General features: G+C 41.6%; 1 protein-coding gene across 3 annotated transcripts in view; it reads right to left on the bottom strand.

The window, feature by feature from the left end:
* Nucleotides 1–6,566: 6,566 nt before the first annotated feature.
* The window catches only part of TMEM132C (transmembrane protein 132C), a 224,616-nt gene continuing 203,745 nt past the window's right edge, over nt 6,567–27,437 (bottom strand). For all 3 annotated transcript variants that reach the window (XM_030026281.1, XM_030026282.1, XM_030026283.1), the window contains 4 exons: nt 21,128–21,333; nt 20,373–20,646; nt 19,099–19,290; nt 6,567–9,583 (listed from right to left, as the gene is read on the bottom strand). In XM_030026281.1, coding sequence (XP_029882141.1) covers nt 8,384–9,583; nt 19,099–19,290; nt 20,373–20,646; nt 21,128–21,333 — 1,872 coding nt within the window. In that variant the 3' untranslated portion in view covers nt 6,567–8,383. The remainder of the gene's footprint in view (nt 9,584–19,098; nt 19,291–20,372; nt 20,647–21,127; nt 21,334–27,437) is intronic.

Genomic DNA, 27,437 nt, shown 5'->3' with positions numbered 1-27,437 from the left:
AGTCATGGTAGAGCAGTGGAGAACAGCACTCCCTTTGTGGGGGAAGACGTCTGGATTTATAACAGTTGTTTCTTCCCAGTTGGGAACTAATCCCCTGTACTCCACATTTGGGGGAAACTTCCATTTCAGCCTGCTTAGTGGGTTTCCAAAAAGCCATGAAGTTGTCAGTTATCACACCCGCTCATTTCCCTCTTCCCCCAACATGATCTTGCATTTTATTTTGGTAATAGTAGGCTTTAAAAGAATAAGACACAATGGCCTACAAAGCAGAGAAGATATTCTTGGAGTGCTTTAAAAAAGTGTGTAAAACTCATGCCATGCTGATGGATGTGGTATGACGAACCTAGAGGCATGATGGAAAAAATAAATGGCAGATCCCAAAACGCAGGGGTGGAGTGGAAGAATGGGAAATGGTGACTTGATTTGCCAAAGTGTTTCTGTTAAAGAATATTAATCTTTTCAGACAATCCATGAAGAGGCCCTGTAGCAATATCGTATTAAATTAATAGAGTCTCATCATTATGGTAACCTCAGCTCAGTTTTATAAGATGTATAGCGTCATCATAACCAAAGAAGAGTCCCCAGATAATTATGCTCCTATAGCAATTGCTACTAAATGACACTGAAGTGACAATCGTTAGCTACACAGCATTTTGGGTGCCTGTCCATCTTGAAGCAGGCTTTGTGCCTGCAGTGCAGCTGTCCAACCAGAGCCTCAAGAGCTGTACAATTCAGTTTGGGAACCAAAATCTTCCCTGTCATCAGAAAACCTACAACTATGACCTGCCCCTAGAATAAGTCACTATCACATACAGCCAGATTATCAATTATACGGACAGCCCTTACCAACAGTATTGTACATCATCCAGTTCCTCAGGTGTCAGCACAGACTGGCAGAGTGGAGGCTCTGGTACCTGCTCTGCCGCTCCCACTCCGTGTAAGGACAGCCAGGCAACATAGCCATCCTAAGCCTCGGGTGAGTTGTGTAGATCTTATCCCCAAACGAGGAAAATTATCATTCCAAACCAGGAAAGACCACAACAGTCAGGGAAATTATACATACGTTACAGAAAGCAAACTAAGAAAGCAATCCTAGCCTTCATAGAACTTAAGTCTTTATCTTTTCTCTCATGGGACTTTGTTCTCTTCCTTCAGTTCTGCAACACAAACTGTCCGCATCTCTTTCCACCTTCCCTCTCCCCTCAGTCCACAAGAGATCTGAATAATATGAATTTGTACCAGTGCCTTTTCAGCAGTAATGCTGAAAGTTAAATCAGCCATCTCAGGAAGCTAGATGGCAGCTTAAAACATCCAGCAGTGGAAGAAACAAGCAGTGAATGAGCAGAGTTTGACAGGGCCGATGGCAGAACAGGCATTTCTCAGTCAGGTACCTCTTCCACTAGGCCATGTGCGAGACAGTGGCAAAAATACCAAAAGCCTTCTGTAAGATTTCCCTCCTATCCTGCATTTGTAGCCAGACAGAAGTGCCCAGATAATTATGGTGCTGCAATCTGTTTATTAAGGATTCCAACCTAAATCGTGGCTTCCAGGAATGCAGTTGCTACTCACATTATTAGAATTCAGGGGATTAAATTTGCCCCTCGCAGCTGTCTTGCAGCACAAGGCTCAGAAGGGCTGAAAGCTACTCCAGCAGCTAGAGCACAGACGTGCTTCAGTGTCCCCTGCACCCACCACCCTAAATAGCCACAGAGCATGCTGGAAACCGGCTACCTGAAAAACCTTCAGGTACATGCTCAAAGGGAAAATGGAGAGGGGGGGAAGCTACCAACTATCTCTAAACATGCTACTGCACCTCTAGAAAGATGCACGACTGGCTGCGATGTACCTGACAGTGCACAGAGCAACCCCTCCAGCAGCCAAGGGCATGATTAGTACAGGGTGCCTTTGCGACTTGATATGGCTCAGCTGAACATCAGACATATTGTCTCCAAGATGCTTGTGGCTGGCTTTGACACCGTCACTTCACACAAAGAGCTTTAATCCCTCCCTAGCATAAGCATAAAAAGAATGGGTCTGAGTTTGTCCAAAATAAGTAATCAAGAGGGAGAGTTACTTGGTAATTTGCATCATTATCTCTGTCTGCTGCTGCATCTTTGCTGACAGCTTATTTTTAAGCACTGAAATCCAGCTTAGGAGTCTTTCAAAACAGAGCAACGCTCTTGCTGCTAGGCTACTTGGTCTTGGAGCTTGGCAAGACGGAAAGAAGAAATACATGTTCAAGCACTGGGGGGGGGGGGGTCACTGTCCTATTTCCAGCCCAGCAAGCTGGGTGTAGCACCATGAACTCACTGCATCCCTGCTTTCCAAAAGCGAGAGCCTTTTTCACATCACCTCTCAAATTTAATCAACACCAAAGTACATCTAGAAGCTGAGGGCAAGTCAGCATGCTCACTGGTGGAAAGAATATGGACCTCCTAGCAGTTAAGCCATATCAGAAGGATTCAGGATCCAGCATCTGATCCAGGATGTTCCATGTTGACTTTGCACTATCAGGTGTTCCCAGGCACACGTACCAGGCAAGCTGCATCTTATTCCCTTAGCAGTGGCCTTCCCCTTGCCAAAGGTAAGGCACGATCAACACACCGTTTCTCTTGCTGATTCCCAAACTCGGGACACCTAAGCAAGCAATTAGAGTTCTCCTTCCCTCCACACACAACCCAGTAATAAAAAAAACCCAAACAAAGCAGGACTCACTTTTCACCAAGGTCCATTCTGTACCAGCAGCCTCACAGCAACAGGAAAGCTCCACTTCTTCTCTCACCTTCACCTACTCTCTCCTCCTGCAACCATCGTTCTTCCATCCCACGGCTGCCTCGCACCACGCTGCACTACCCCACCAGCAGCACAGCTTTCACAGCGCTTGACCTTCATCTGCAACAACCCAAGTGCTCTCTTCTCCCCCAGCAGGCTGTTACTGACTGCACCAGATGATTTCACTAATTACCTCCCTCCAGCAGACAGGCCCGGCCCTCGCACAGGTACAGTTGTGCTCCCGCGTTCACCTGGCATGTGTCATTTGAGAAAATAGGGCCCCTTCAGCCGGCTCACATTTTCATCCTTTACCAACAATTGGAAGTCACTGAGCTTCTCAGATGAAAGGCTCTCCTCTAAGTGCAAATTATTATTAATGAATTTCCATCTTGGCTCCTTGACAGAAAAATGTACCTTGCAGTGTGTTATCTTTGCAGCCACGCACCCCTGGCACTCAGAGATTCCCTCATCTGGCAAGTAAGGCACGTTGCCAAGAGTGATGTTCAGAGCAGCTCTCTGCGCCCGATCCCAGTGCCTTTGTAACTGCAGCACAGCAAAGCTTAAGAAATGTAAATCCTGGCATTTGACCCAATGTGAATTTCTCAAATAAATGATATTTCACAGCCTGGTGGTTTCCTCCCTGCTGAGATGATCATTTACGGTGGCTCACTCAGAACTGGGCTTTGACGGAATTTTTGGTCAGTGGAAGATAAATTGAAAAACTTCAGTATCCGCCTCTGTCTCTGAAGTACCACATTTTGTAGCTTCAGAAAAATTAAATGCGAAGGCAGGGCTGAGTTTTTCCCTTTTTTTAATTCCCTCTGTTGTCTCTTCAAATACAGCCTGTCTCCCTTTGCAAAGGCCATGCGATTTTGAAGACATGCTCCTGTTCAGCCATGAGTTACAGGAGTCAAAATCAATGGCCTCTTCTAAGCATCCTCTGGGCTTAAGACCTACAAAGAGCACAGAGAAGCACAGTGCCAAGATTTCCAGAAAAGAAAGCAAGCCCCTTTGCAGCTCAGCCAGCCCAGACCTAGGCAGCAGGTACGTACGGCAGCAGGCTGCTGCAAGCAGCAGGAGACACTCTCCCTGCTTTGTTTGAAGCAACATCCTAAACAGCCAGGCTGGCAGGTGCTAGTAAAGGAAATATCCAGACGTGTGAAACAATTCCTGCTGCTGAGGAAGAGAGCAGGCTGTGCCAGGAGGGGCAGGCATTGCCCCCATCCTGCCCAAGTCTCCAGAGCACTCCTGGTAGCCTTATCTCTTCCCACTTTCATGGCAGGGGGAAGCAAACCCCTCATCCTGGGAAGCACACAAATTCAGTTCTATCATGTGGCAGACCAGCTTAAAACTCTTCCTAAACAGTCAGGGACTTCTCACATACATTAGATCAAAAGTCCAGACTCCTGGCTGCTGTCAATTAGCATGGCTATACCAGATGGCTTCAATGGAGACATACAGATTTACAGCAGGTGTGGATCTCAACAGAAATGCTGTAGCTGTGACTAACAAAACAGTTGAAGCAGGACTTTGGGAATGGAGAAGCTTCCCGAGTCCTCCTCCCTGCAACCATCACAGGCCTTGCATCATGTGGGCCTGTGGTTAAACGTATCATGTCCTGTCTGAACATATTTTCCACATTTCAACTACTATCACATATATGGTACAGAACCTGGAGCAGTGGTTCTTCTTCTTCACTATATTACGATGGCGTATTGCAATAGGCAGTACGTCAGGTGTCTTTCTCTTACAGCTTTAAAGCCCCACCGTGTTGCCAATGTGGAGATTAGCTGAAGTCCATTAGTTGATAACTCAGGAACTAAAAGACATCAATAACAGGCATGTGTTAGTAAAAAAAACATCAGAGAAAACCACTTTATGTGCTTCAGGGATGTTATGTTGCCATTTAATTTGCTTTGGGAAAGTGGCCGCACTGACTGCCCCTGAGTGCTGCAGCACTTAAGAAACTGCTGCTTAAGCCTCTCCCTTTGGCCATGCGTGTGCTTATGTTGGCAGTTGTACATGATTATTAGCATTTGCAAAGTGATTATTATGGCACAGACAGGATAAAGAGTAAGTCAGAACTGTAACAAATGTCCATGGTAATCTGCAGCATTTGTAAAATGCCGTATGTATTTGTGAATGGCAAGCGTCCAACCCAGTGTTACAGGCTGCAGTCAATGGACTCTACGTGTGCAAGCCTCTGAAATCACCCACTTTGGAGAGACTCTACAGAGACTATTTTTTCTAATTTAAATATAATGACAAAATACTGCCACTGAGAACTGACACGTGGCTAATCATCAGTGAAATCTTGCTCCCAAGGAGGCATCATGGGTGTATTGGCCAATGTCACAAGGATCATCATTGTATATTAAAATTAATTTTTCCAAAGGGTAGTTATTCCAAACAAACTGCCTAAGTCTGAATCTACAGACAACAGACAACTATACGTGCAGTCAACAAACAAAAAGCAAAAAATAGTGATTATTTCAATTACTATTGAAACAATGAATAAGCTATAATTTTCCTATTCATAACATAAGAGCTCTGCTCCTCTTTGGGAGTGTTGCATCCAATATGAGTTGCATTAATACAGGAGCCTGTATTTGTCTTTCAACAAAAATTTACATCACTGTTTTTGAAAAGGAATTGCAAAATAGTTTCTCACGGGAAACTTTGATCCCCCGCCCCCTGCCTTTTAATTTCAATGAAGACATGTTTATCTTTCTTGAAAAAAGCACTTGAGGTTTTGGAGAGCAGGTGAATTAGGAATAATGTTTTCGTTCACTTTTCTTAGACAATGCAGTGAGATAGCAAGACCAAGAAAGACATGCACATGTCACCATGAAAATACAGAGCAAGATGAATTCTCCTCACAAGGTTTTCTCAGTAGGCAACTGTTTATGTTTGATGGAGATACCCTTTTCTCTTCTGATCCTATAAAGCCTCAGCTGCGAAAAGCCATGAGCAAAGTCAGGGTGCATGGACTAGAAACAGTGATTTACTAATCACCCCTTTCCTGCCCAGCCAGTGCTGTACCAGTATCCCAGAAAGTGCTCGGGAGCACTGGGTTACTGGAGATGCCATTCTTCATATGTGCTGTAACAGGGGCTGTTCAGCACATTAACAGCCTTCTTAAAAAAGCACTTTGAACAATTATATTCTGTGCTACCAAGGGGTGTTATTTTTGCTCCATGCTATTTTTCTTGTTCCTCTGCTGTTGTATTTTGCAGCTGCATGCTGTAAATGCCTTTTTCACCTCAGAGACACCTGTGTTTTCCCAGGAAGATATACTGATCCCTGAGGTGTGGCTGATGCATCACTGTGCTTAGCTTGTAAAGTAGCTTGGGGTCCTTTGGGATACAGGGTGCTTTGTATATGTCAGTTGTGATTCAGTGAAACTTGCTTCCATCTGAACCTACTGTATCAATCAGAGAAGCAACATAATTAATTATGACTGGGCTGCACGAAAGTTGCACACATCAGAAGCAAGAGTCCTGGAGTTCTTCATGCTGATGGTAGGCATGAAGATGAACAAGATGAATAGTGACACTGCCATGAACTGTGCCTGACTGCTGTCTTCTCCTGCCATCCATCATCATCACCACATGTTAGGTGGGAAGGGGAAGTGGTTCACAAAAGAAGGGTCAGAGCAGTGAAAAACTTTCATATATCTCTATTCTCCTCTCTTCAGAAAGCGGCTTAAATTTTGTTTCAGCTGTTAGGCAGTGGATGCAGTACTTCAATACAGAAATGATAGGAGCCCCCTGCCCTCAGAAGAGAGAGGTTAATTTGTCAAGCCATGTAAAGCATTTTAATTACAATTCGTATAACATGTATAAATAAATATTACATTCTTTCAGTCTACAATGCATACTAGGCATATCTTGTTAAAACGTCCATCTATGTTACTGGCTGGCAGGATTGATTTTGTCCAAGTAAAAAAACCAAACTACTGAGTTTAGTAATAAAAAAAAAGAAATACATGGTAAAGACAGGACAATGCAAGTGCTTCTGGCTAACAGTCAGGACATAATACTTCTTTCCAAAAGGCTGGAAATACCATCTTCCTTTTCATTACAAAAGGTTTTGGATGACAGTGGTTTCCTCATTGTATAGATTTTGATCTGTTTCCTCCATTAGTGTAAACTGGCACTGAGTCAACACAGTTCTGCCAGTTTACGCAACGAATCTATGACTCTATTTTGTGTTTGCTTCAGATTTATTACTGGTTTTGTATTTGTTTATTCAAATCATCAGCTTTACTATCTAGTCTAAAATTTTCAGTCTTAGCTGGTCCAATGGCAAAAAAACCCTATAAAATGGCTCCAGATATTTCTTGATCTTGCTTCAGCAATATTTCCCTCTCTTCCAACAGTCTGTCCAGAGGCCAGCTCTCCCAGTACAAGGAAATAAAAGTTTTGGGACAATCAGTGTCTTTCTGTCCATCTTCTTCTCGCTTTCAGAGCTTGTTGAGAGCTGGCAACATTAGAATAAACAGAAAAATACCGCACAAAACTATGAATTCATGGACTTCGCAAAAACCCAAAATCCAGGCTGTACATATTTGGCCTGTGATGGTCTCAGTTCCAGGTACATTTAAAATGCACCAGTGGGCACTCCCATTGGTTGTTACTTCTAAAAGCTAACATAAAAAAGCACCTTCTTCCCTTGGTGAAACATGGGAACTTTGGTTGTGGAAATTTAAAACAAACAACTAAACAAACAATCCAAACCTGAAAGTAAAATGAATACTTCTTCCAAACAGAACATATTTCTAGCTAGGGTGAAGCAATGGAGGCTTAGGCTTTCAGAAGAAACACCACATGGAAATTCTTGATCAATACTTATCCCCTGAATTCTTTAAATGGCAGGAGATTATTTATAGCTACCTTAGAAACAAAATGTTCTTGGTCCACTGTGAACTTAGTGAATTCAAAATTTTCCTGTTTCCAAGACATTTAAAAGAAAAATACAAGAGAGAAAATTATTCTGTTTCAAGTTACAAGACAAACAGAAAAGTAAAAATAAAAATACCAGCTAATTCCTTCCTCCTTCATATGTAATGCCAAAGACACATCTTCACTTCAAATGAAGGAAAAAAAAGAAACGTCTTGAGTAACAATCTAACAAGTCTCCCTGTGGGTCATATGTCCATAATTTTGATGTTTTATTAGAAACACAGGCAAGTTATTGTTTGTCTCTTGCTTATTCTTTTCATGCTCTTAAATTCTCTCTTTTATTTTTACAAATATTTTTGGTACTTTGAAATGTTACTATCATTATTATTTCTATGACCCATAAAACAAATTTTCACAACCTCATCTTGCCCAGTTCATCATATGGGTCATACCATTTGCTTGTTCCTTTCTGCTATTTATATTCCACTTCCTAAATCTATGAGTAGCAGAAAAACCGCTGAAAAAACAAAATGAAGTGAAAAACAAAAATAAACCATGGACAGTTTGGCAAATTTCTTTCCCTGATTATAAAAACTGCCTCATCGTTTCTCCTGGTGATTCCTTCCCCTCCCCTTCTTCTGCCCCAATATATACTGTAGAACTGAAGGCATCAAGGTGTGGTTAAACCCAAAAAAACCAGCAAGGAGCTACACTTTGTCTTTGAACTTCTCCATGTAGTTTCGTATCTCTTTGGAGTCCCCCAGGTCCATATCCTGGCACACCCACTTAATGTCATCGTCATTGCTACTTAGGATTGAGTTGACAGTAGGACAACCATCGTCGGGTGGGATGGTAGTGAATGTCGTGAATTTTACCCGCTTCCGCTTAGATGTCGGCGAATGTAAAGGTTCAGATTTCTGATCCTTTCCGAGCTTGCCCCCTGAGTCAGCACACCTGTGAACCTGGCTCTGAATGTTCTTCTGAGCATTACCATTGAGGAGCTGGTTGCTCTCCTCGCAACCTGAGCCTCGGTCAATAATAGTTGTGTGTTCATCCTGCTGAGGTGATGCATCTGCTGTGTTCTCCAGCAGTTCTGCTTCATTTCCCAGCCAGACCCAGTCATGGGAATGGGTCATGGTGGCCTGTCCTTCCACCAGAACCTGCTTGTGACGGTACTTCAGTGCAAATGTTGCACAGTTTATTAGGAAGACTAGAATTGCCAGGCAGAAGACCCCTAGCAGAGCATACATGCCAATCTCCAAATCGCTAAGGCCCCTAGGTGTCTGCACCAGGTCATTTTCCTCCATGCCTGCATTGCCTTTTGGTAGGTCTACTTGAGCAGGGAAGTTGGTGAAGTCTATAGGAATGTTCTGCAGCTGGCTATCATCCGAGAGTTTGCCACCATCCAGCCTATTATTTTTAATTACTTTATTTTTTATTACGGATTTTGCTGTGGTGCTGACTTTCCTGATGGCGCCTTCCTCTCGCTCTGCTGAAGAGCTACCATAATATCGTCCATCCTGGCCATACCGTTCCTGATCTGACACTTTGTGCCGCCGGTCGCTGGCATGGTTTTCAATCTCATCAGCATCATAATCTCCACCTGTATCGGAGTCTGCATCATTCTGGCCAAACTTGACTTTGATATTGCCATTCCCCACAGCCAGGACACTTTTCCTCTTGGACTTCTGGCAGGCTTCAGAAATCATCATGTCCACCTTGATTAACGTGCCCTGACCTTCACCTTCTGCTGCCACTACTGGCCATTTTAAGGCAGAGTTCTGGTGGATCGAGACAACAGCTTCATCTAATGATACAGCAGAAAGGGAGAAGTCCTTAGAGTCATAAATGTCCAGCGGAGTCACGGAGCTGTCACTGAACTGAATCCAGGTGCTTACTACAGCTTCCTGAAAGGAGAGGGATATGGTTAAAGACAGGGGCTTAAATAAAACAGCTCAACCCATTGCAGCTCATCAATCTCTCAGCTCTGAATGGTAGCTGGAGGAAATGGAAGACAATGGCTCTGCACTGCATTTAAAGCAAACCAAGCTTCAACTGATGGAGCAGAAAATCAGTCACATTTTTCACTAAAGGTTCCACTGTTATTCTTCCTGCAAATGTTTTGCAAAAGAACATAGAAAATAATTGATATGAGATGTCCGTAATACCGAAGTACCCATTAGCAAGCTACAATTTACATGATTTATAAAGTAAGTCATTCCTGTCATATAAAACCTGAAAGAGACAAACCAGAAAAATTACTAGAGGCACTTGACAGAACACTTATTTTCCTCATGTTCCCCATGCACAGGTGTCATGGGGAGCTGTCAAATTAAGCTAGGCATAAATATCTTAGCAGGAATAAGGAGCTACCACAGTATCTTGGAAATGGTTGGAGCAGAAGATTCACCTGAAAGAAAAAGACTCACAGAACACTCGCCATCTTGCTGGAGAAAGGTTTGTTTTAAGTAAAACACACTTCATCCTTGAGATAATTAAAAAGTCTGCCACATTTCTGTGTCAGAGAGAGGAGGATGGGGATTCTGGTATGATCTCTACAATAAAAATACAAATGGCCTGGATTTAATTGGACTGTCTTTGTTCTCTGCAGGTAGCACTGTTAGAAGTCATCATTAGAAGCAAACACAAAGCTAGAGGTCAGCTCTCTGCCATTTGAAATCCCATCCAGATGATATAGATATTTACTTCTCCACGTCTCAGTAGCTTTCTTTGCAGGAGATTTTTTTATTTTTTCATTTGCTCTATGTCTTGCCTGTTTAGCCAGCAGACGTGCAGGCAGATTGCCGGAGTGCAACTTCACACAAAACTAAAGTTCTTTTCTTCCCCGACTTAAGCCACAGATGGCCCTAATAACTTTACACTTGGGTGCATCAGAACAACTGGGCTGAAAATCACCATCCACCATCAGGGAAAAACATTGCCACCCTGTTAGTGTCCAGTCATAATACAAATTTACAACCTAATATGGTTTTCAATTGGCTACAATTTGTTACGCTATGGTTATAAACAAAGGGAATTGCTACCCTTCTAGTTAAATTTAAAGCTTTTCAATGAAAACAGCAAGGGGCATTTAGCTGTGCAGAAGGTTGGACTATAATGAATATTTGATTTCCAAAGTGCTATCAGCAAGTTCTTGAGGGACTTAAAGAAGAAAAATAAGTCGTGGCACAACAGGAAAGAAGGCAAAGTTCTTGGTGATTCAAATGCACTTCAAACAGCTGAAACGGAGCCAGGGTAGCTCAGAAGCTGGGAAGGGTGAACTGTGTAAGGAAATTAAACCAGCTGATCTTTCATTAGAGAAACAACCCCGAAATGGCTGAACAGACAGAAACATAAAGCTGCAGGGCACAGCTCAAATATGTATCATAGAAATCTATAGTACAGCAAACCCAGTTGTGGGAAAGTAAAGGAATTTTTTTTTTTTAATGGATATGAGTAGAAAGAAAAAGATGCATCTCCTCTGGCAATTCAACACCCTGTTGCCTTCCTTCTCCCTAAAACAAGAGGACAGCCTTGTGTACCACTAGGGAGGTGTGTAAGATACACTTACTTTCATCAACCTATGGAAGGAAAAAACACCAGCATCATTTCAAGCATATATGACAACAGGCTTGACATTGTCTGCCAGTGGTGCTCTCTTTCAGAGAGCAGAATGAGAAAGTAAGTGCACAACTTTGTACAATTAAGGTTGGAAATTATGAGGCCTGTGTCTCCTCCCAGCTCTGCTGGGGACTTCCATAGTTCCACACCTCTACAAAAGGATTTACGTTACTAAATCCTTTATGCATTCCTTAATAGCCAAATACCTACCTTAACAGCCTAGCATACCTAGCCTTGCAGAGCCCCAGATCTGATTATGGCCCTTACTATGCAAGTAGGTTTTACTGGTGGTAGAACAGCACCTCTGAGGGATCTGGGGTCTCCGTCCAGACACTGGAGAAGAACAAGTATGAGGAGCCATATATTCTTCTTTCCCGTCTTCTTCAAGATATCCACATCCCTGTTTGGTTTTCTTATCTTGATGCCTGTCTGCTTTAACAGCCCTCAGGCACCTTTCAGGTTAAGCATTAGCTAGCATAGAAAAATTCAGGCCAAATGGCTAGAATTTGACAAAGTTGTAAGCAACTTCAAAACAACTTTTATTCTTTACACTATTTCTCCACTATTCTGCATTCCTGGTTTTATGAAGCAGAGACAGAGAAAAATGAAATGGCAGTCAGCTGAAATTTGCAGGCACACATGTGATTTACTACAGATAACAGAGGTGTGCAATAGCTTAGCCATTATTTTCAACCAGCATTGACGTTTTTTATTTCCAAGAGACCCCTTTTTCATAGGAAGAACCAATTTTTTCACAACACAACACAACACAACATTGTCACACTTATACTATGGACAACATTACTTAAAAGGAAAGAAAACAAATGAGAGAAAGAGGGACAGAATTTCAAATCCTGCCAAAGTATATTGTATCAGCCCAAATATTCTATTTGGCAAGAGATCATCTCCTCTCATTCACATCATTAAAGGAAAGCTGAAGGCAGAGGAAGGAAGTGAATTTCCCAAATGATTTTAAATTCTGAAAAGATAAAAAGAAAAAAAAGAAAGAAAAAAGAAATGATATAGTACCACGTCCTTCAAAAAGCTGTTTCTGCAAATCCTATGTACCGCATCAATAAATCCCCTCCAAATCTCTGACAAGGTCCTCCAATTACTATCAGCAGATGAAGATGGATTGGAGCCTTCTTACCTGCAAAGTTGCTGCCCCTAGTCTGATGCCCTCAACACTGAGGTGACAGATGCTTGTGTTCATTAATTATCAAGCATAAACAAATAGTTTGAGGGATCATCTGGCTCTCCAGTCTTTCTTTCTTCCACTTTTCCTCTCTCTTTCACATATGGACGCGCGCGCACGCACACACACACACACATACTCAGATGCACTGCCAGAACAGAAGGACCACAACTACACATCAGTGTCAGTGTTTCTTAGAGAACAGGATGATTTGTATGGTGACGGTGATGATGTGAAGTGAGTCAGATAATGTACATTAGATTATGTTCATGACAGCAAAATCCAGTCCAGAAGAGATGAAGAAACTGCTTCCCACAACCACTGTTATCAAAAAACATGCTTTCCTTAAGCACACAAAAAACTTGCTTTATCAAGACACATTTTGAATATATTTTCCCTTGTGCCTTGCTGTTCTCTTCCCCCATTCCATGTATAACTTCAGCAAGTTGGCCAGTTCTTGATCTGCTGCAGTTCCACCACCTTTTCTGGCCTTGAATTACACTGCTGTTTATCAGTCCAAAGATGCCACTTGATAAATCTTCCTGGACAAACTTGCATTTTTCTTTTTGTTAGGAGTTTTATCTCCCTTGTTATCCACTTGTTACATTTCAGTGAGTAAAACAAAGGGGAAATTACCAGGGTACAGAAGTAACATGGCACTAATAGAAACCCAACAGTCCCTGAGGAATTCTGTTTTACCTGACCTGGAATACTTCAAACCCTGCCACATGAGTCACCACAAACACTATTGTTTGCTGGCTATGTCTGTTCCACCTAGATAAAACAAGAAGGCTCACACTCCAAAAGGCAACCTGAATGCAGGAAGCAGAGCTGGTTTGGAAGCTCAGTAGAAAGCCCATCATACAGAGATCTAATGAGTCCCTCTGTGCTGGGACTCGCACGAGTTGCCTGTGAAAATATGGGAGCCACAGTGATGATTATTTTGCCCTCTAAAGCACCATACAGCATTTGAAAGTCTGCTTATCTTAGGATGTTCCACTGAGCTCATCTGTAGCATCACAGTCGGTGATTACAAAGTGTCCCTTCAATACCTCCTCAAAAAGCTGGGGTCAGCTTGATACCAGGGCATCCTACCTTGTATTCTTCAAGCAAAAAACAGGGGAGTAAAGTGTGTAGGACTGGTTGCATTTTAGAGAATTCTGCTGCTTAGAAACACAGATGTGAGGACTGATCAGTATATTTGATTTTATTCCACGCTCAGAATAAAGAGGCCTTTTAATGGTCTTCGTTCACTAAAGCACAAATAAAAGTATTTGTGAATAAACCCTCAATTGCTGGAGTCAGCTGCAATAGTCCTGGGGTGAGGCAGGACACCAAAGGCAAGAAATGGATGGCTGGATGGCTCTGCAGAAAACAAATACATCCCTCCCTCAAATAAAAGCAAGGGAATACTGTTCTCAGCAGCTTCTATTAGACCAGCTCTGATTGTTCCATCAAAGTATTACATGTGCATTTATTTTTAAGCCCGTGGCTTGTGTAGTAAAAATTGGGCTTGATCGTTATGATGTGGAAATGAAAGGCAGCCAAGACTCAGATCTTAATTCAAACCATGCATTCCCCTACTGTGTATTTCTTTCTCTCCTTTTTGTCCAATCTGCTAATGTGACATTCCTTTCCAGTGGGAATTTGCTTGTATTTGCAAGGGAAGAATTCAGATTCTTATCTAACAATACATCCTTTCTCCCTTTCCCATGCTGCTTAATTCCTTTGTCATACTTGTAAGCCATTACGTTGCTCTGTCAGTTTAAAGAAGATATAAATACAGTTTAAGTGTAATTTATACTGCCAGGATAGGGTAATGAATCCACACCATAAAAATACTCCTAATATCTGTTACTTAACTGTGAGATGTCAGTGAACTCTCAGAACTAATTTGCATGAAGGACGTAAGCTAAAACAGGACAGTATCCTGTCAATTCAAAAGGCAAGGACATGTAAGTAACTCCAGCTTGTCACTCTGACTCAGGTGGTGCTGAGCACCCTCACCTCCTATCAGAGTGAGAGGGGACATCCTGGAGGACACTCCCTGAGGTTACAGATGACCTCACAGGGTTGGGTCTTGTTACTCATGTCAACGGGAGCTACACATGTGAAAGAGAAGAACTTGGCCTTTAGAAAGCACTAACGTTGCTCTTTTTCCCTAAGAAAATGTCTGCAGTTTTCCAGCAGCATGGAGAGATATATTAATACACACAGCTGTTTATTAAAGGCTTTCTTTTTCCTTTCTTCACTCTCCCATTTCAGTTCATTAGACCACATGCAATACCCTACAGTGATGAAAAAGCTATGATATGACTGTGAGTTTCCCTGCAGAGCCAGCTGAAATTTAAGAGTCCTTGAAGCTCATTCAGATCAGAAAACACTTAAACACTGTAGGTTTTCTTTTATTTACATTTTGGAGAAGCCTTTAAGATGGCAGTGTTGATTTTAACAACCATCAGCAAGCCAAATGGAACAGCTTTCCTACCTGAGCAGATGGCCACTAAAAATAGACTGCTCACAGCTACAGTTTCCAAGTTTTCAGAATATATTTCAAATTTGATATTTAAAAGTTGGTCAACCTGCATTTATTTTTAGAGACCTAAATCACTGATCCACTTTTCAGTGCCAATGAGCTCGCCACTGATTAAAAAAAAAAGAAGTATGGGCTCAGCATCCCTCAAGGTCACCTCAGGTAATTAGTTGCCCAACTACAGATAAAGATACCTAATTTAAGGCATCCAAGAAAAAAAATTTTAGCTTATCTTCTTTAGATTGCTAAGTACTTGGAGAAACTGCCAACTTTTCAGGACTTGTGTTTTGGCTGCTTTGTGCTACCTAAGCAGACATGGTGTGGTCATTATAATCAAGGAACTAAGCTAGTCATTATATGCATTGAAAGAAAGTCACAGTGAAAATACTGAATTCATTCCTATGATATTGAAAGATCTGTAATAGCACAATCTGTATAATGCTTTATGCTTTCCACTGCATGCTACAGATGTACTGCTTAATCTGCTAGGGACAATATTGTGCCTGCCGGAGTACCAATTACCCAAGGACATTTGCTAATCTGTGTTGAAGCTTGGCTATTGAAGGTGCTAACGTGGAGCCAAGGAAAACATTTGACTAAGAACACATTGACTGTTTTTTTCCATATAACAATGCTGAGACATACACAATCATTCCTGAGAAAAATAGAACCCTCAGCTACCTTAACTGTTATTTTGGTTTTTAGTTGCATCAGTAAGGTTTGCATGAGTTATTTGGGCCTTTTTATAAACTCGTTTGAGAGGAAAAGACACACTTAAGTAACGAAGTCCTTGCAACATTCAAGTATATGTTTAGTTCTGGGCTGTCTCCTTGAAAAAAAACCTTTTTCAAAAGGGCTTGATTTTCAGAAAACACTCAGCACTTGCCTTCTGGAATTCCAGCTCAGTAAGGATCTCAGCTGATATACTTCAAATCATGAGTCACTTCTTGCAAAATTCAGCCCCAAGTATTCCTACATTTGCATTAATTCTTCTAAGGGCAAGTAACTTTAATGTAATATCCTTCATTCAAACTGCAAATGAAAGGAAAAGATGTACGTGACTCTACAGGCCACTCCTACGCTAAGACTATTTCCTTCAATGTATTTTCTAGTGTGAAATCTATTCCCATCTTATTTTTTTGGTGATGCAAATGCAAAGTGCCTAAGGTCTCTTTTCAACGGCCCTTCCTTGGGCAAATCCTGTCTATAGGCTGAGTAAGATTTAGGCCTGAGAACAAATGAGTGGCTTACAATAAGGTAGGAAGTGAATTGCACAGTATGCGGAATTAGCTCAGGCCTCCAGGATGAAGGCACTGCCAAAGTGCCCAAGTAACTAGGGACTGTGCTTACAATCCACACTGACCTGGCACGACCAGAATCAGGATCGCAAACACTCACAGTGCTTGAGCAGGAACTGACCCTCACAAATTCCCCAAAATGAGGAGTGATGCTCACAGCGAAGCCTTCAGCTGGGAAGCAGGCAGGACACTTCTTTTATTCCTGATGAAGAGGAGGTGGTGGGAAAACAACCAGAGGCAATGGGGGTGGGCGGGCTCCAGACTGGAGGAGCTGGGAGGAGAGGCAGAGACTGAAGTGGGATTCCAGAAGAACATGCTGCTCTATGTATGCAGGAAACTGGGACAGAAATGCATTGAAGGAGTGGGAAAAACTGTCTAATTTGGGACTACTACTAAGCAACCAGATTTCCTTGGGTGTTCCAGATCCTGATGTAGAGAAAGTTTTCCACTGCCTTTAATAGCGTCTAGGTCCTGGTTTTTTTCCAGATGGAGTCTGGAGAAGAAGCAACAGATTTTAAACTTCCTTTTACTGAGAAAAAGATGCTTGATTTTCTCTTGCCTCCTGTTTTACAGTTGGTATCTTCAGTGAGCATGATGCAGTAGTGCTATCTGTAGGCCCAGAAAGAGGACAATAGGGACAGCAGCATCCCACACTGCCCGGCAGTACCAGAAGCAGAAGGCATTGCTCAGAATGAGAGCCTGATAAGCCCAGTCACTTCTGTATCAGAAATGTGCCACTCTCAGGAAATTGAAATTGTCTCGCAAAAGAACATCAGCTTAAACATAATATTTCACTAAAATTGTTCCATAACACAGATGCTGGGAAAAATAATTTCAAAACAAACCACGTTTCCACATTTTTACTCTTTTGTATTATTTTATAACTTGCCAGTTGTAGTGATATAGACTCATAGAATCATTTAGGTTGGAAAAGACCTTTTAAGATCATCAAGTCCAACCGTTAACCTAGCACTGCCAAGTCCACCACTAAACCATGTCCCCAGGCACCACATCTACACGTCTTTTAAACACCACCAGGGATGGTGACTCAACCACTTCCCTGGGCAGCCTGTTCCAATGCTTGACAACCATTTTGGTGAAGAAATTTTTCCTAATATCCAATATAAACGTCCCCTGGGGCAACTTGAGGCTGTTCCCTCTTGTCCTATCGCTTGCTACTTGGGAGAAGAGACTGACACCCACCTCCCTACAACCTCCTTTCAGGTAGTTGTAGAGAGCGATAAGGCCTCCCATGAGCCTCCTTTTCTCCAGACTGAACAACCCCAGTTCCCTCAGCCGCTCCTCATAACCCTTGTGCTCCAGACTCTTCACCAGCTTTGTTGCCCTCCTTTGGATGCAGTCCAGCACCTCAAAGTCTTTCTTGTAGTGAGAGGCCCAAAACTGAACACAGTGTATAACGACACGTGATATCATATTTTGCCCTGCCATAATACAATAGGAGATGTCATGTTGTGCACTACTGAAATGCCCTGTCATAATATGCCATAACCTGCTGTTGATAAGTATCTTTGCATACTCAGGACAGACCATCTATAAATCTGAGAAGTTGACAATATATCTGTGCAACTTTTCCAGATTCACAAGCTCTTTTATCTGCAGTCAAAGCCATGATTCTTCCAATGATGCTCCGTCCTACATAACAGAATTGGGTTAGCAATGGTTTAGCTTTTGCTTTTACAGTCTCTGTCTGAAGCCAGTATGTCAGACATGGTTTCTAAGCCCTGGAGAAGGGTATAAATGGGTTAATTACATAAGATTCTTATGTTTACAGGATGCAGTAAATGGAACAGATGGGCAGCATGTCCTTCTAGTTTGGACATTTTCCTGTCACTAAGTTATAAAACAATCTAAATTATTTTTATGTTCCAGAAAATTAGGTAGCAATAATCATGAAAATGGGCCATAAAACTTGACTTGAGATCTCTCCCTATCTCTGTGAGATGAAATACAGTTTCTGTGAGAGGAGTAGCTGTGGACAGACTTAATTGCATGGTCCCCAGTCCTACTTCCCCAATCCTTCAAATCAACTGACTGAAAGAGCAATGAACATACAGCTTGTTCCACTGCTACTGACCCTTGTTTTTAATCTGTTCCAGAGCAACTGTTTGCCTTGATCTGGTGGTGTTGTCCAATCTTCTTTTCCATGTGGGTTGTGACCTGAAACATGCTGGTTGAAAGACTCCCTTCACAGAGACAGGAATTTGCTGGCTTAAATTAAGTAGGATCAGCACATGAACTGCATGACGAACCCCCCAAAATCCATCTAAAAAATAAAAGGAGAGAGGAGCCTGGCAGTCTGCCGTGACTCCAGGAGGAAAAAGAAATGTATTTGGCTATCTTCTGCCTCTATTTTATAGCTCTTCAAAATATTAAATTGTTGTGACACACAGAGCTCTCTGCTTTCTGGCATGGAAGACAAGGGCATGCTCATATAGCAAACAAGGATCACTGTCCAAAGACTGGCTGTGTTGCGAAAATAACAGATGTTGCATCATTTAAAGAAAGTTATTAAAAATGTACATAATATAAACGTCAGTGTAGCCAGAACTTTTACTGCAGATTAAGTCCATATTTGAAGTGAAGAAATGAGAAGACAATTCCAGAGTAACTCTAGAGGAAAGCAATTGACATGGACATGTACTACACCTATACTTTAACTTCTAAACTTGTTATGAATTATCACCTGTACTTCACATTGATAAAACACTGCCCCATCCCAAAAGGCAACGACAGTAAATATGGAGCATACACTACCTGCTTAGGAGTATGAAGCAACTCTTGGGCAATGGTTGTAGCCACAATAGCCCGACTACTTGCTGCACTTGGCTGAAGAAAGAGTGAAAGCCCAGCCACCAGCTGGACTCCAAGGTCTGTTATGGTCACTTTGTCATCTAGCACAGTCACTGTCTTCTCTGCCAGGATGGAGTCAGACAGAGGAGACAAAACCTTTGGAGAAACACAAAAGAATCAACTTAGGAAAAGGCTGATCAATTAAAATAACCTTTCTTAAGGTCATCACCCCTCCTTGTCTCCAAAGCTTTACACACAGGAATGAAACAGCAGAGCACACTGAAAAGGCAGTCTGATTTCATTAGCAGGGTCAGAAAAACCTTCAGTAGAGAGGTTATGGCTGAGAACATGGCATCCAATACTGAGAGCTATACTGTCTCAGTTGTGCTATTTGCATCAATTCACTAGAAGAGTTGATTTAAAACTTTCTTCCCCTGTTATTCTATGTCCCACTATGGATGAGCTCATCAGACTTACTTCCCAACCATTTCAAAGGGAGGTTAGCAACATCTAGGATTTGCCCTTCACTGCTTTGCTTGGAAATTCTCATTTCTCTCTCTTTTCTGTTTCTGATGGAACATCAAGGTAGTATGATATCCTTCTCTTTAATGAAACTAAGGGCCATACTGCTATCTTTAGGGAACTAAGGATAGCTAGTTCATGGACATACTGTCTTCTCCACCTTCCTCATCTCATATCTACAGCCTAGATTAGCTATATTCACTCCTTATGCATTGTCTTTAGTAAGGATTCAGCTGGGGCAGAACTGGGATACGGTGTTGGCCACTTGTGCCTTGAAGGTTTTTAACCCTTGAAGGGTTATTAACCAGGTTGTATTTTTTTTCCTGAATTAAAGTTTAAATAAATCAGAAGAAACTTGGCACAATCCAAAGATCTCCATCTCAAAAAGCCAAAATGGTGCCCACCAGCTGACTGGTGGTAACCTGCATCCATGTGGGGCAAGAACTCTGACTTCTCACTGAGCCTGGAAATGCCGCCTCTCCTAAACACCTCTGAAGGCTCTATGGCTTCCAGCTCCCGGCCAGGCTGCATGCCTTGGACCGCCTCTAGCTTGGATCACTGTCGTTGGGTTAATGCTGTGTGTGACACTCTAGAAGGTCATAGGAACATAATGGGAAATTATCCTGCTTCAAGACAGCAGAACACTATACTGGATTTATGCCCACACACAGGTTCTCTATGGGAATGGCAGAATGTGGCAGTCTAGAGCACAGTACCTGCATCGTTGTCATTCCTACTTCCCGTCCAATCAAAATCCTGCCTTCCTGCAGCTTGGCAATGTGAGGATCCTCCAGTTTCATAAAATCCTTCACCAGGTCTGTAATGTCAAACTGCCAATCTGAGCCCAGCAGGTAGCTCAGCTGACCCCAAGGGCTAGAATCCTCAGCTACAAATTGTGTGAGGACTCGCACCATGGCATGCTGGTACTGCAGAGTGCATCCTCTTCCTTTCCGCTCATCTTCATCCTCATCATCACTGTCTCTGGTGGGTCTTTTTTTGTAAGAAAATGAAGCATAAAGAAATGTTTTCAAGAACATTACTGAAAACTAACATTAGAGTGCTAATGGAGAGTACCCCCTTAAATAACAGCCCTCCCTTCTGGTTTTTCGGACCATTGCTGATTCATGGCTATCTAGTATGATGAAGGACCATACAAATGGCCTATACCACTTTTTCATCTAAGCTGGTATGTCTGAACAACAACAACTCTTTAAGCGGACCTTATCAGAGCACCACACAGTACTCTGTTGCACACGTCAGACACACACACAGAAGCAAAACTCCCACAAATTTTAAAAGCTTTATTATATCTGCAGATGTCCAGTGCAAAGCTGGAGATTCCAGTACTGCTGTTCCTCAGGGAAAGTTGCTGCATTTTGGGTGCAGGTGCTGCAGCTGCTCTTGCTGAGAATTAAAATCAACTCCATTCATCTTACAAAAAGACCCAAGAAATTTAGCAACTCAAACTCACCTTTTGTTGGAAACAACTGGGACTCGCCAGCCTTTTATTTGGCTCAGTTCTGTGTCTGAAATGTCTATCTGAAGAGGCAAGCGTGGAACCCAGACTGTGATTTGCAGAGGAGCACTCAGATACTGATACGTGAAGTTCACAAGCGCGTTCACCTTGCCCTTCATTTCTTTGCCATTGACAAAAACATAGTCACATCTGTCAGAAACCTAAGGGGGGGAAGAGAGAGAGAAAGAAGAAAAGGTAATCACTGTGACAAAACAAGCTGAAAGGGTAACCCTGGCATCTCAAAACCACAAACAAACAAAAAAGGCTCCCTTCTCTTTATGCATGTTAATGGTGGCCTTTTACAATGGGAGCAGCTGAACACAAAAATCCTTCATTGGTTTAGGAGGCATAATTATGCTGGAGATGCCTAAAGACTGGATACTATTTATGAAGCTGGTGGTTGATTTTCTGTTTGTTATGCAGCGAGCCACCAGCTGATCACAGCGCTGTGGAATTTATAATGAACAAGGCTCCTCCATGGCTTGGTCAAGAGGAATCCAAAAAATCAAAACAAGTCTCAATAGAGGCAAGCAGCAAATCAAAGCTCTACCCTGATGGGTACCTTCATCAGGGGGTGATGCTGCTTTCAGTTGTCAAGACAAAGCTGGCTGTGGAGTGGATTTCATCCACTGAAGAGTAACAGAAGTCTACTCATTTCCTCCGCAATAAACATTATCTGTTTATAAATGTTTACATTTGGATTAAAGCTGTAAAGTATTTCTAAACACTGCGGTAGATTTATCATTAACATGTAAATGCTGTCCTGAAATATAAGCAAGCATTATCATAGTCGTGTAAGAGTTATATCAGTAATCACTTCTTTAATCAATGTTGTAATTTACAGACCATTGAGTTTTCTCATTTATTACGTTACTGAGTACTAGTGATAAAATCACTCCTGAATATATAAATCATTAAGAGGGATGCAGATAGTATGAAGTGACTCCATGTGATAAAGTCATTGTCATATCTATTCCTAAAGGTGTCATAAATGTCTGGGGAAATCCTGTGGCACATTAATCATACATTAAGTGGCTAGCAACGGGAGCTGTTACATTACTAAATGAGCTGGTATGTCTGCAGAAATTAACACTAAAACCAGCAGATCTCTTCAACTCCTGCTCTTGCTCCCATCCCGACAGAATTCTATTTCATCACCCATAATGAGTATCGTTAGTGGTGACAATGCATCTCCCCACCTGAACATATATTTATATTATCATCTGCTCCCTTTTATCCGCACTCCCATTCCCAGTATCATTTTATTCAAATGAAGATTATCAGCTGGAAATGCTTATGTCCCCAGGCTAATCAAACAGATGGATGTCCTCTGTGACCACAGATACAGGAGCTAAACTGTTCCCAGTTTGACATACACATCCCGTTTGTATCCTCTGTCAGGTTTTGGCACTGCTCACATTCTGGTAAAATATCTGATGGCGAGATTGCAAAATGAAACTTCAGAGAACATAATACAAACGTTTCTATGACTCATTGCCTAAGAGGGTTATGCTGTAACTGGTCTCTGTTGACTGAAAACAGTACTACATACTACAATACCTGACCCGTCTGTCTATTTAGGCTTCTCCATCAGACCATCTAAGACAGGTTTAAAAGTCTGAAGGTGGCAGAAATTTATTCATTTTATCACTGTGAATGGCATGCCCTATTTTTACATGTATTAACTTGAATGGCAATACAGAAAGGAGTTTAGTTCACACTAGGCTGTTTCAGAATGACTGATCTAATCTAAAAGTACTATGCAGCACAGGTGCATAATACAATACCTAATACCATGCAGTAGTTCAGAACTCTTTCCTAGATGGGCTGCTCTTTCTTTCTGTGGTGCCATTGCATCAGCTTCACCCTGGGAGAGGAAACATCATGAAAATGTTTCTCATGAAAACAACTCCAACTGCACAGCCAAGCAAGGGCTATATGTCAGGACTTAAAGCCTTGAGTTCCTGACCATGGAGGCATTTCTGCCTAGAGCACTATACAACCGCTAGCACATATTGGGGGCATTCAGCTCCTGGATTTGAGCTGCTGATGTATTTGAGCAAGCCCATTGTCTCGCTGCTGTCTCAGTTACATGGAAACAGGAACGGCCAGTGGGTGACTTGCCTCTCTTGATGCTTACCTACTGATGTGTTACTACCCCTCTCCCTGAAGGTCCCCGTGTCTCTCCACCAGAGACGGAGACCCTGCAAAGTATCTTAGACCAGATACCTAAGTGTTAGGTGGCTGAAGTTAAAAGGAAATCATATCTAATTAATATACCACATATGAATGTTACCTATAGCACAACATCCTCAACGAAGTTCAGGGTACAAGGAAGTCCTGGCTGATACAGACTCTTAACTTCTGTCTTCCTCTGTAACCTCAGGAAAGTCAGTTCAACTCTTTCTGTCCATTTTCCCCCACTGGTGTAAACAACAAAACCCAGGGAGCCTTGGTCGGCAACAGTCAGAGAACTGCACTGCACTCGGAGCACGGAACAACTTCTAGAGCCAAATGGGAAGTAATGAGTGTGCCTGGGGGAGAAGACCCTATGCCTGGAACATTTGACAAAGCAGCTTCAGATATGGCTCTTCTTTCCTTAGCCCTATCTTCCTTTGAGCAGAAGCATTTGGGAGGCTTGTCAGTAAGATCTAATTTAATTCTTCTTGGAGCAGCTGCCATTGCCATCCTGAAACTGGTTCCATCCCATTCACTTCTATGGAGTTCATCCCAAAGACAAATGAATGAACTTTCTGAGTTAGTTGTACAAGTTGCTTATTTATGCACATAGTAAACCACACACACATGCTGATCAAAGATTTCTGGTAACATACTGGGCTTCAGACTGACCAGGTCTGGTCTAGATGTATGATTTAATATTATCTAAAGCCCAATGTTGTCAGTAACAGAACAAATGCAACTGCCAGGGAAAAAACACTGTAACAATAGTAGCAAAACTGCAATTCCTAAATGGTTCTGGGCTGAGATCCAATCTCCATCTGTATTTTTAAAGCTGCTATATGCCTTCATGGGTATGCGACAAACAAATAGCTAAACAAATATATACAGCATCCTAAGGAGGTGGCTGCTGTAGCTACCACACAGCCTTTAGAATTGGTACAGGTTAATATTTATTACTGGACATGCATCAGCAATAGTGGCAGGTCTTTAGGAGTTGCATTGAAAAAAACATTACTCTTTTCACCAAGTACAAGCATTGCTAATGTCCTTACACATGCTCTTTCTTCTGTTCCTGTATTTCTGATAAAGAGGTAGTACACAGAGAGTACAGGAGGAGCAAAGCTTATATTGTGTTGTATTACTGTATGCATTTTAACTATTGTGCTTGCAGGTATCCATTCTTGAAGCAACACTGATTGCTTTTGACAAAGAAAGGCAACAGACTTCCCAACTAGTGCTATACAGGGAATGAAAGGGAGAAAGTATCTCAGCGTCTAATTCACCATGTGTGTGTGCTCTCCATATGTACAGAATTAAGGATAGCCCTTCTCAAGAAACATTCAATTAAAGCTATTCCATAGTCTACAGCCTCTGTAAGCAACACATCTCAGCTAAGCTTAGCTATGCTAGGCTAGCAGAATGAGAGCAAGTGGGTTTGCTTCCCTTGCCCTTGTCTCACACAGTGTCACTTGAAAAATAAATAAAAAGGATTTCTCATCCTCAGAGAACAAATCCAGATGTACTGATTCTGCTACAATTTACAACATCAGCAAGCCACGTGTAAGGTCTGATTTTCTAAGCAGACACCCCTCACAAAAAAAGTTAGGGGTTATGTGGTGCGACAACAGATCCCCTTAGCTCAGATTAACTCAGATGGAAATAACATCACAGGCAACTTGTTTGTGGAGTTATTGAGCGCAGACTTGGTAAAACTGTTTTGATCTGTTCTCATATGGGGTTAAAAGAGATGGAAAGAGGACTGGTAGGGACAACCTAAAACACTGTTGCATGGAATCATGGAGGAAGGATAGAAAGGTGATTAAAAAGAGTAATAAATTAAACTGGATCATATTAGAACTCAAATGCTTTTTAATTAAAAAGGTATATTTGTTCAAGCATTTTTGATAGATAAAAGTATCTCTCTGTTCTCTTCCAGGGTTTTGCAGTGCTTCTGGAAGGTCAGTGAACAGTACAATGACTGTCTCTCATCTGTGAGTCCTGCCCACAGTAGTCTAAGGAAGTTTCTAATAGAAGCTGGAGACTCTGTGAACAGTGATCAGTCTCTCATCTCCTGTAGTATTTATGCTTTTACTATGAAAACATCTTCCCTCTGAAAATGCTTTTTATCTTTGGCATCAGAAGAAGCGAGAGATGATGAAGGGAAAGCCTGCTTAGCCACCACCTTTAAGTGATTGTTTTTTTTCTATCCTGAGTAGCAGATCAGCAAGAAGTTTTGCATTTTAAAGAGTTTTCTGATGCTATTTCAGCAGTTTCTTTCATTATTAAGCTGCATTCAACTACTTTCCCCCTTTTTTCTATTTTTCTAACTTCTCTCTCCAGATTAAAACTAAAATAAAGAAGCTAGACAGCAAAAGACAGGGCTAAGCACAATTCCCTAGAGGTTTCTTCTTTGTCTTTCTTTTTTCTGGCATTATATTTTTGTGCCCCTTTGTAACAAAGGCCACTGCCTTTCCAGATGACTTGGATGGATTCTCTCTGCAACAAATCACATTTTATTGAGCTGACGGAGAAAACTACTGCCTGGAAATCAAGAGACAGTCACTCCTGAATCACTACCTATGGCACTATGTGACTTTGTGATCTGGGGAGTGAATGTACCTTTCCATCTCGTAATGAACGGATTAGCTGCAGTGAATATTAAGGAGATTCCTAATACCGTTACCAGTCAAATGCAGAACCTCTGGGTCTTCCTTTACTTACTCCTTTCACATTAAGGTCTTGATCCCACCATGACCTCTGTATTGCAGAATTGCAAGAAGGGAGTCTGAGTTGCTTGAGGTCACCACAAAGGATGTACTGCCTTGGACTGTGCAGCCATAAAGGGGCTGTTGACACTTCTGTAAGAATATCGGTTTTACTGGGTTAAATTCTGCTACAGATTGCTGAGAAATCTTCATTCAATTACTGGTGGAGGCAGATAGTTTACAAAAGACAAGTTTCATGTCAAATATAAGCTAAGACTGTCTTTCAAAAGATGGTGAACTCAAACCACTGTCTGTTCTGCTTCCTACCTGTTGTACACAGAATTGGAAAGAACGACAATTGTAAGACCTAAAAATAAATGAGTGGTACTGACTCTGTGAGTCTAGTCTAGTCTAAGCTTGTTTATTCTCCTAGTGGTTTTTCACCTCTGGAGATATCAGCCCAGTCTCTGAAGGACAGTTCTGAAGGACAAAAAGAGACATTTTTAATATGGCAATCCTGTCAAGTTTATGAACACTGGAAATTTGTGAGGCATCAGTCCATTTTCTAGGTAGAGGTCTGTGTGGTTTGCCCTTAATTAAACATGGTGAGGTTTAAAAAGTCTCAGAACTTTTAAGACTGAACCAAAGTGAGGAGATATGATAATGGTAGATGTCCTGCTTGTATTCATCAAATTCAGAATCTTGTGTTTTGGTGTGTAAACCCATTTACCCATTTCTGTTATACTAATGTAAATGTTGCTAAAGTATTCAAAGGTTACATAAATGTTTAAATATTTATGACAGCATTTCTATGAGCAAAAATATTTTTCCAGTATCTCTTGAAGGAATCTCAATTTCAATGAAAAAAATTTACAGGATAATTAGTAAAGAATAGTGATGTCCAGCACTTTTCAAATATACGACACTGCTAGTACTTCAGCTCAGTATCATCACTCTTACATACCAGAAGGTCAATTGAAGCTCATGGAGGTTAAGCTTTGTGAACGAAGTCATTCATTCCATTAAGGAATACAGAGCACCAGAATGACTTATCCCACTGAATATACTGACACTTACATAATATATAGAAAATATTAGACAGTGATAATAATTCCACAAGCTTCTGGGACAATCCTTTAGAATTTTTTAATATTCATGTCCTGGCTATAGAATTTCTTCTAAGATTTTTTTTTAAACAACATCCTCTGCAGAAAGGGAATTATCCTCTATTAAATTCTAGAGGTTTTGAGAGAGACTCTATATAGCTCTTTAGCCTTGATTCCAATTAAATACTATTGTTTTATACATAAAGGAAATCCTATGCTTCATGAAGATTAGGTGATGGTAACTGCTTCATAAAATGGATTTCAATGCCTGGC

Source organism: Aquila chrysaetos, chromosome 9 (genome assembly GCF_900496995.4).
Source record: "Aquila chrysaetos chrysaetos chromosome 9, bAquChr1.4, whole genome shotgun sequence".
In the NCBI taxonomy this organism is placed as follows: domain Eukaryota; kingdom Metazoa; phylum Chordata; class Aves; order Accipitriformes; family Accipitridae; genus Aquila; species Aquila chrysaetos.
This window is presented reverse-complemented; position numbering and strand designations above follow the sequence as displayed.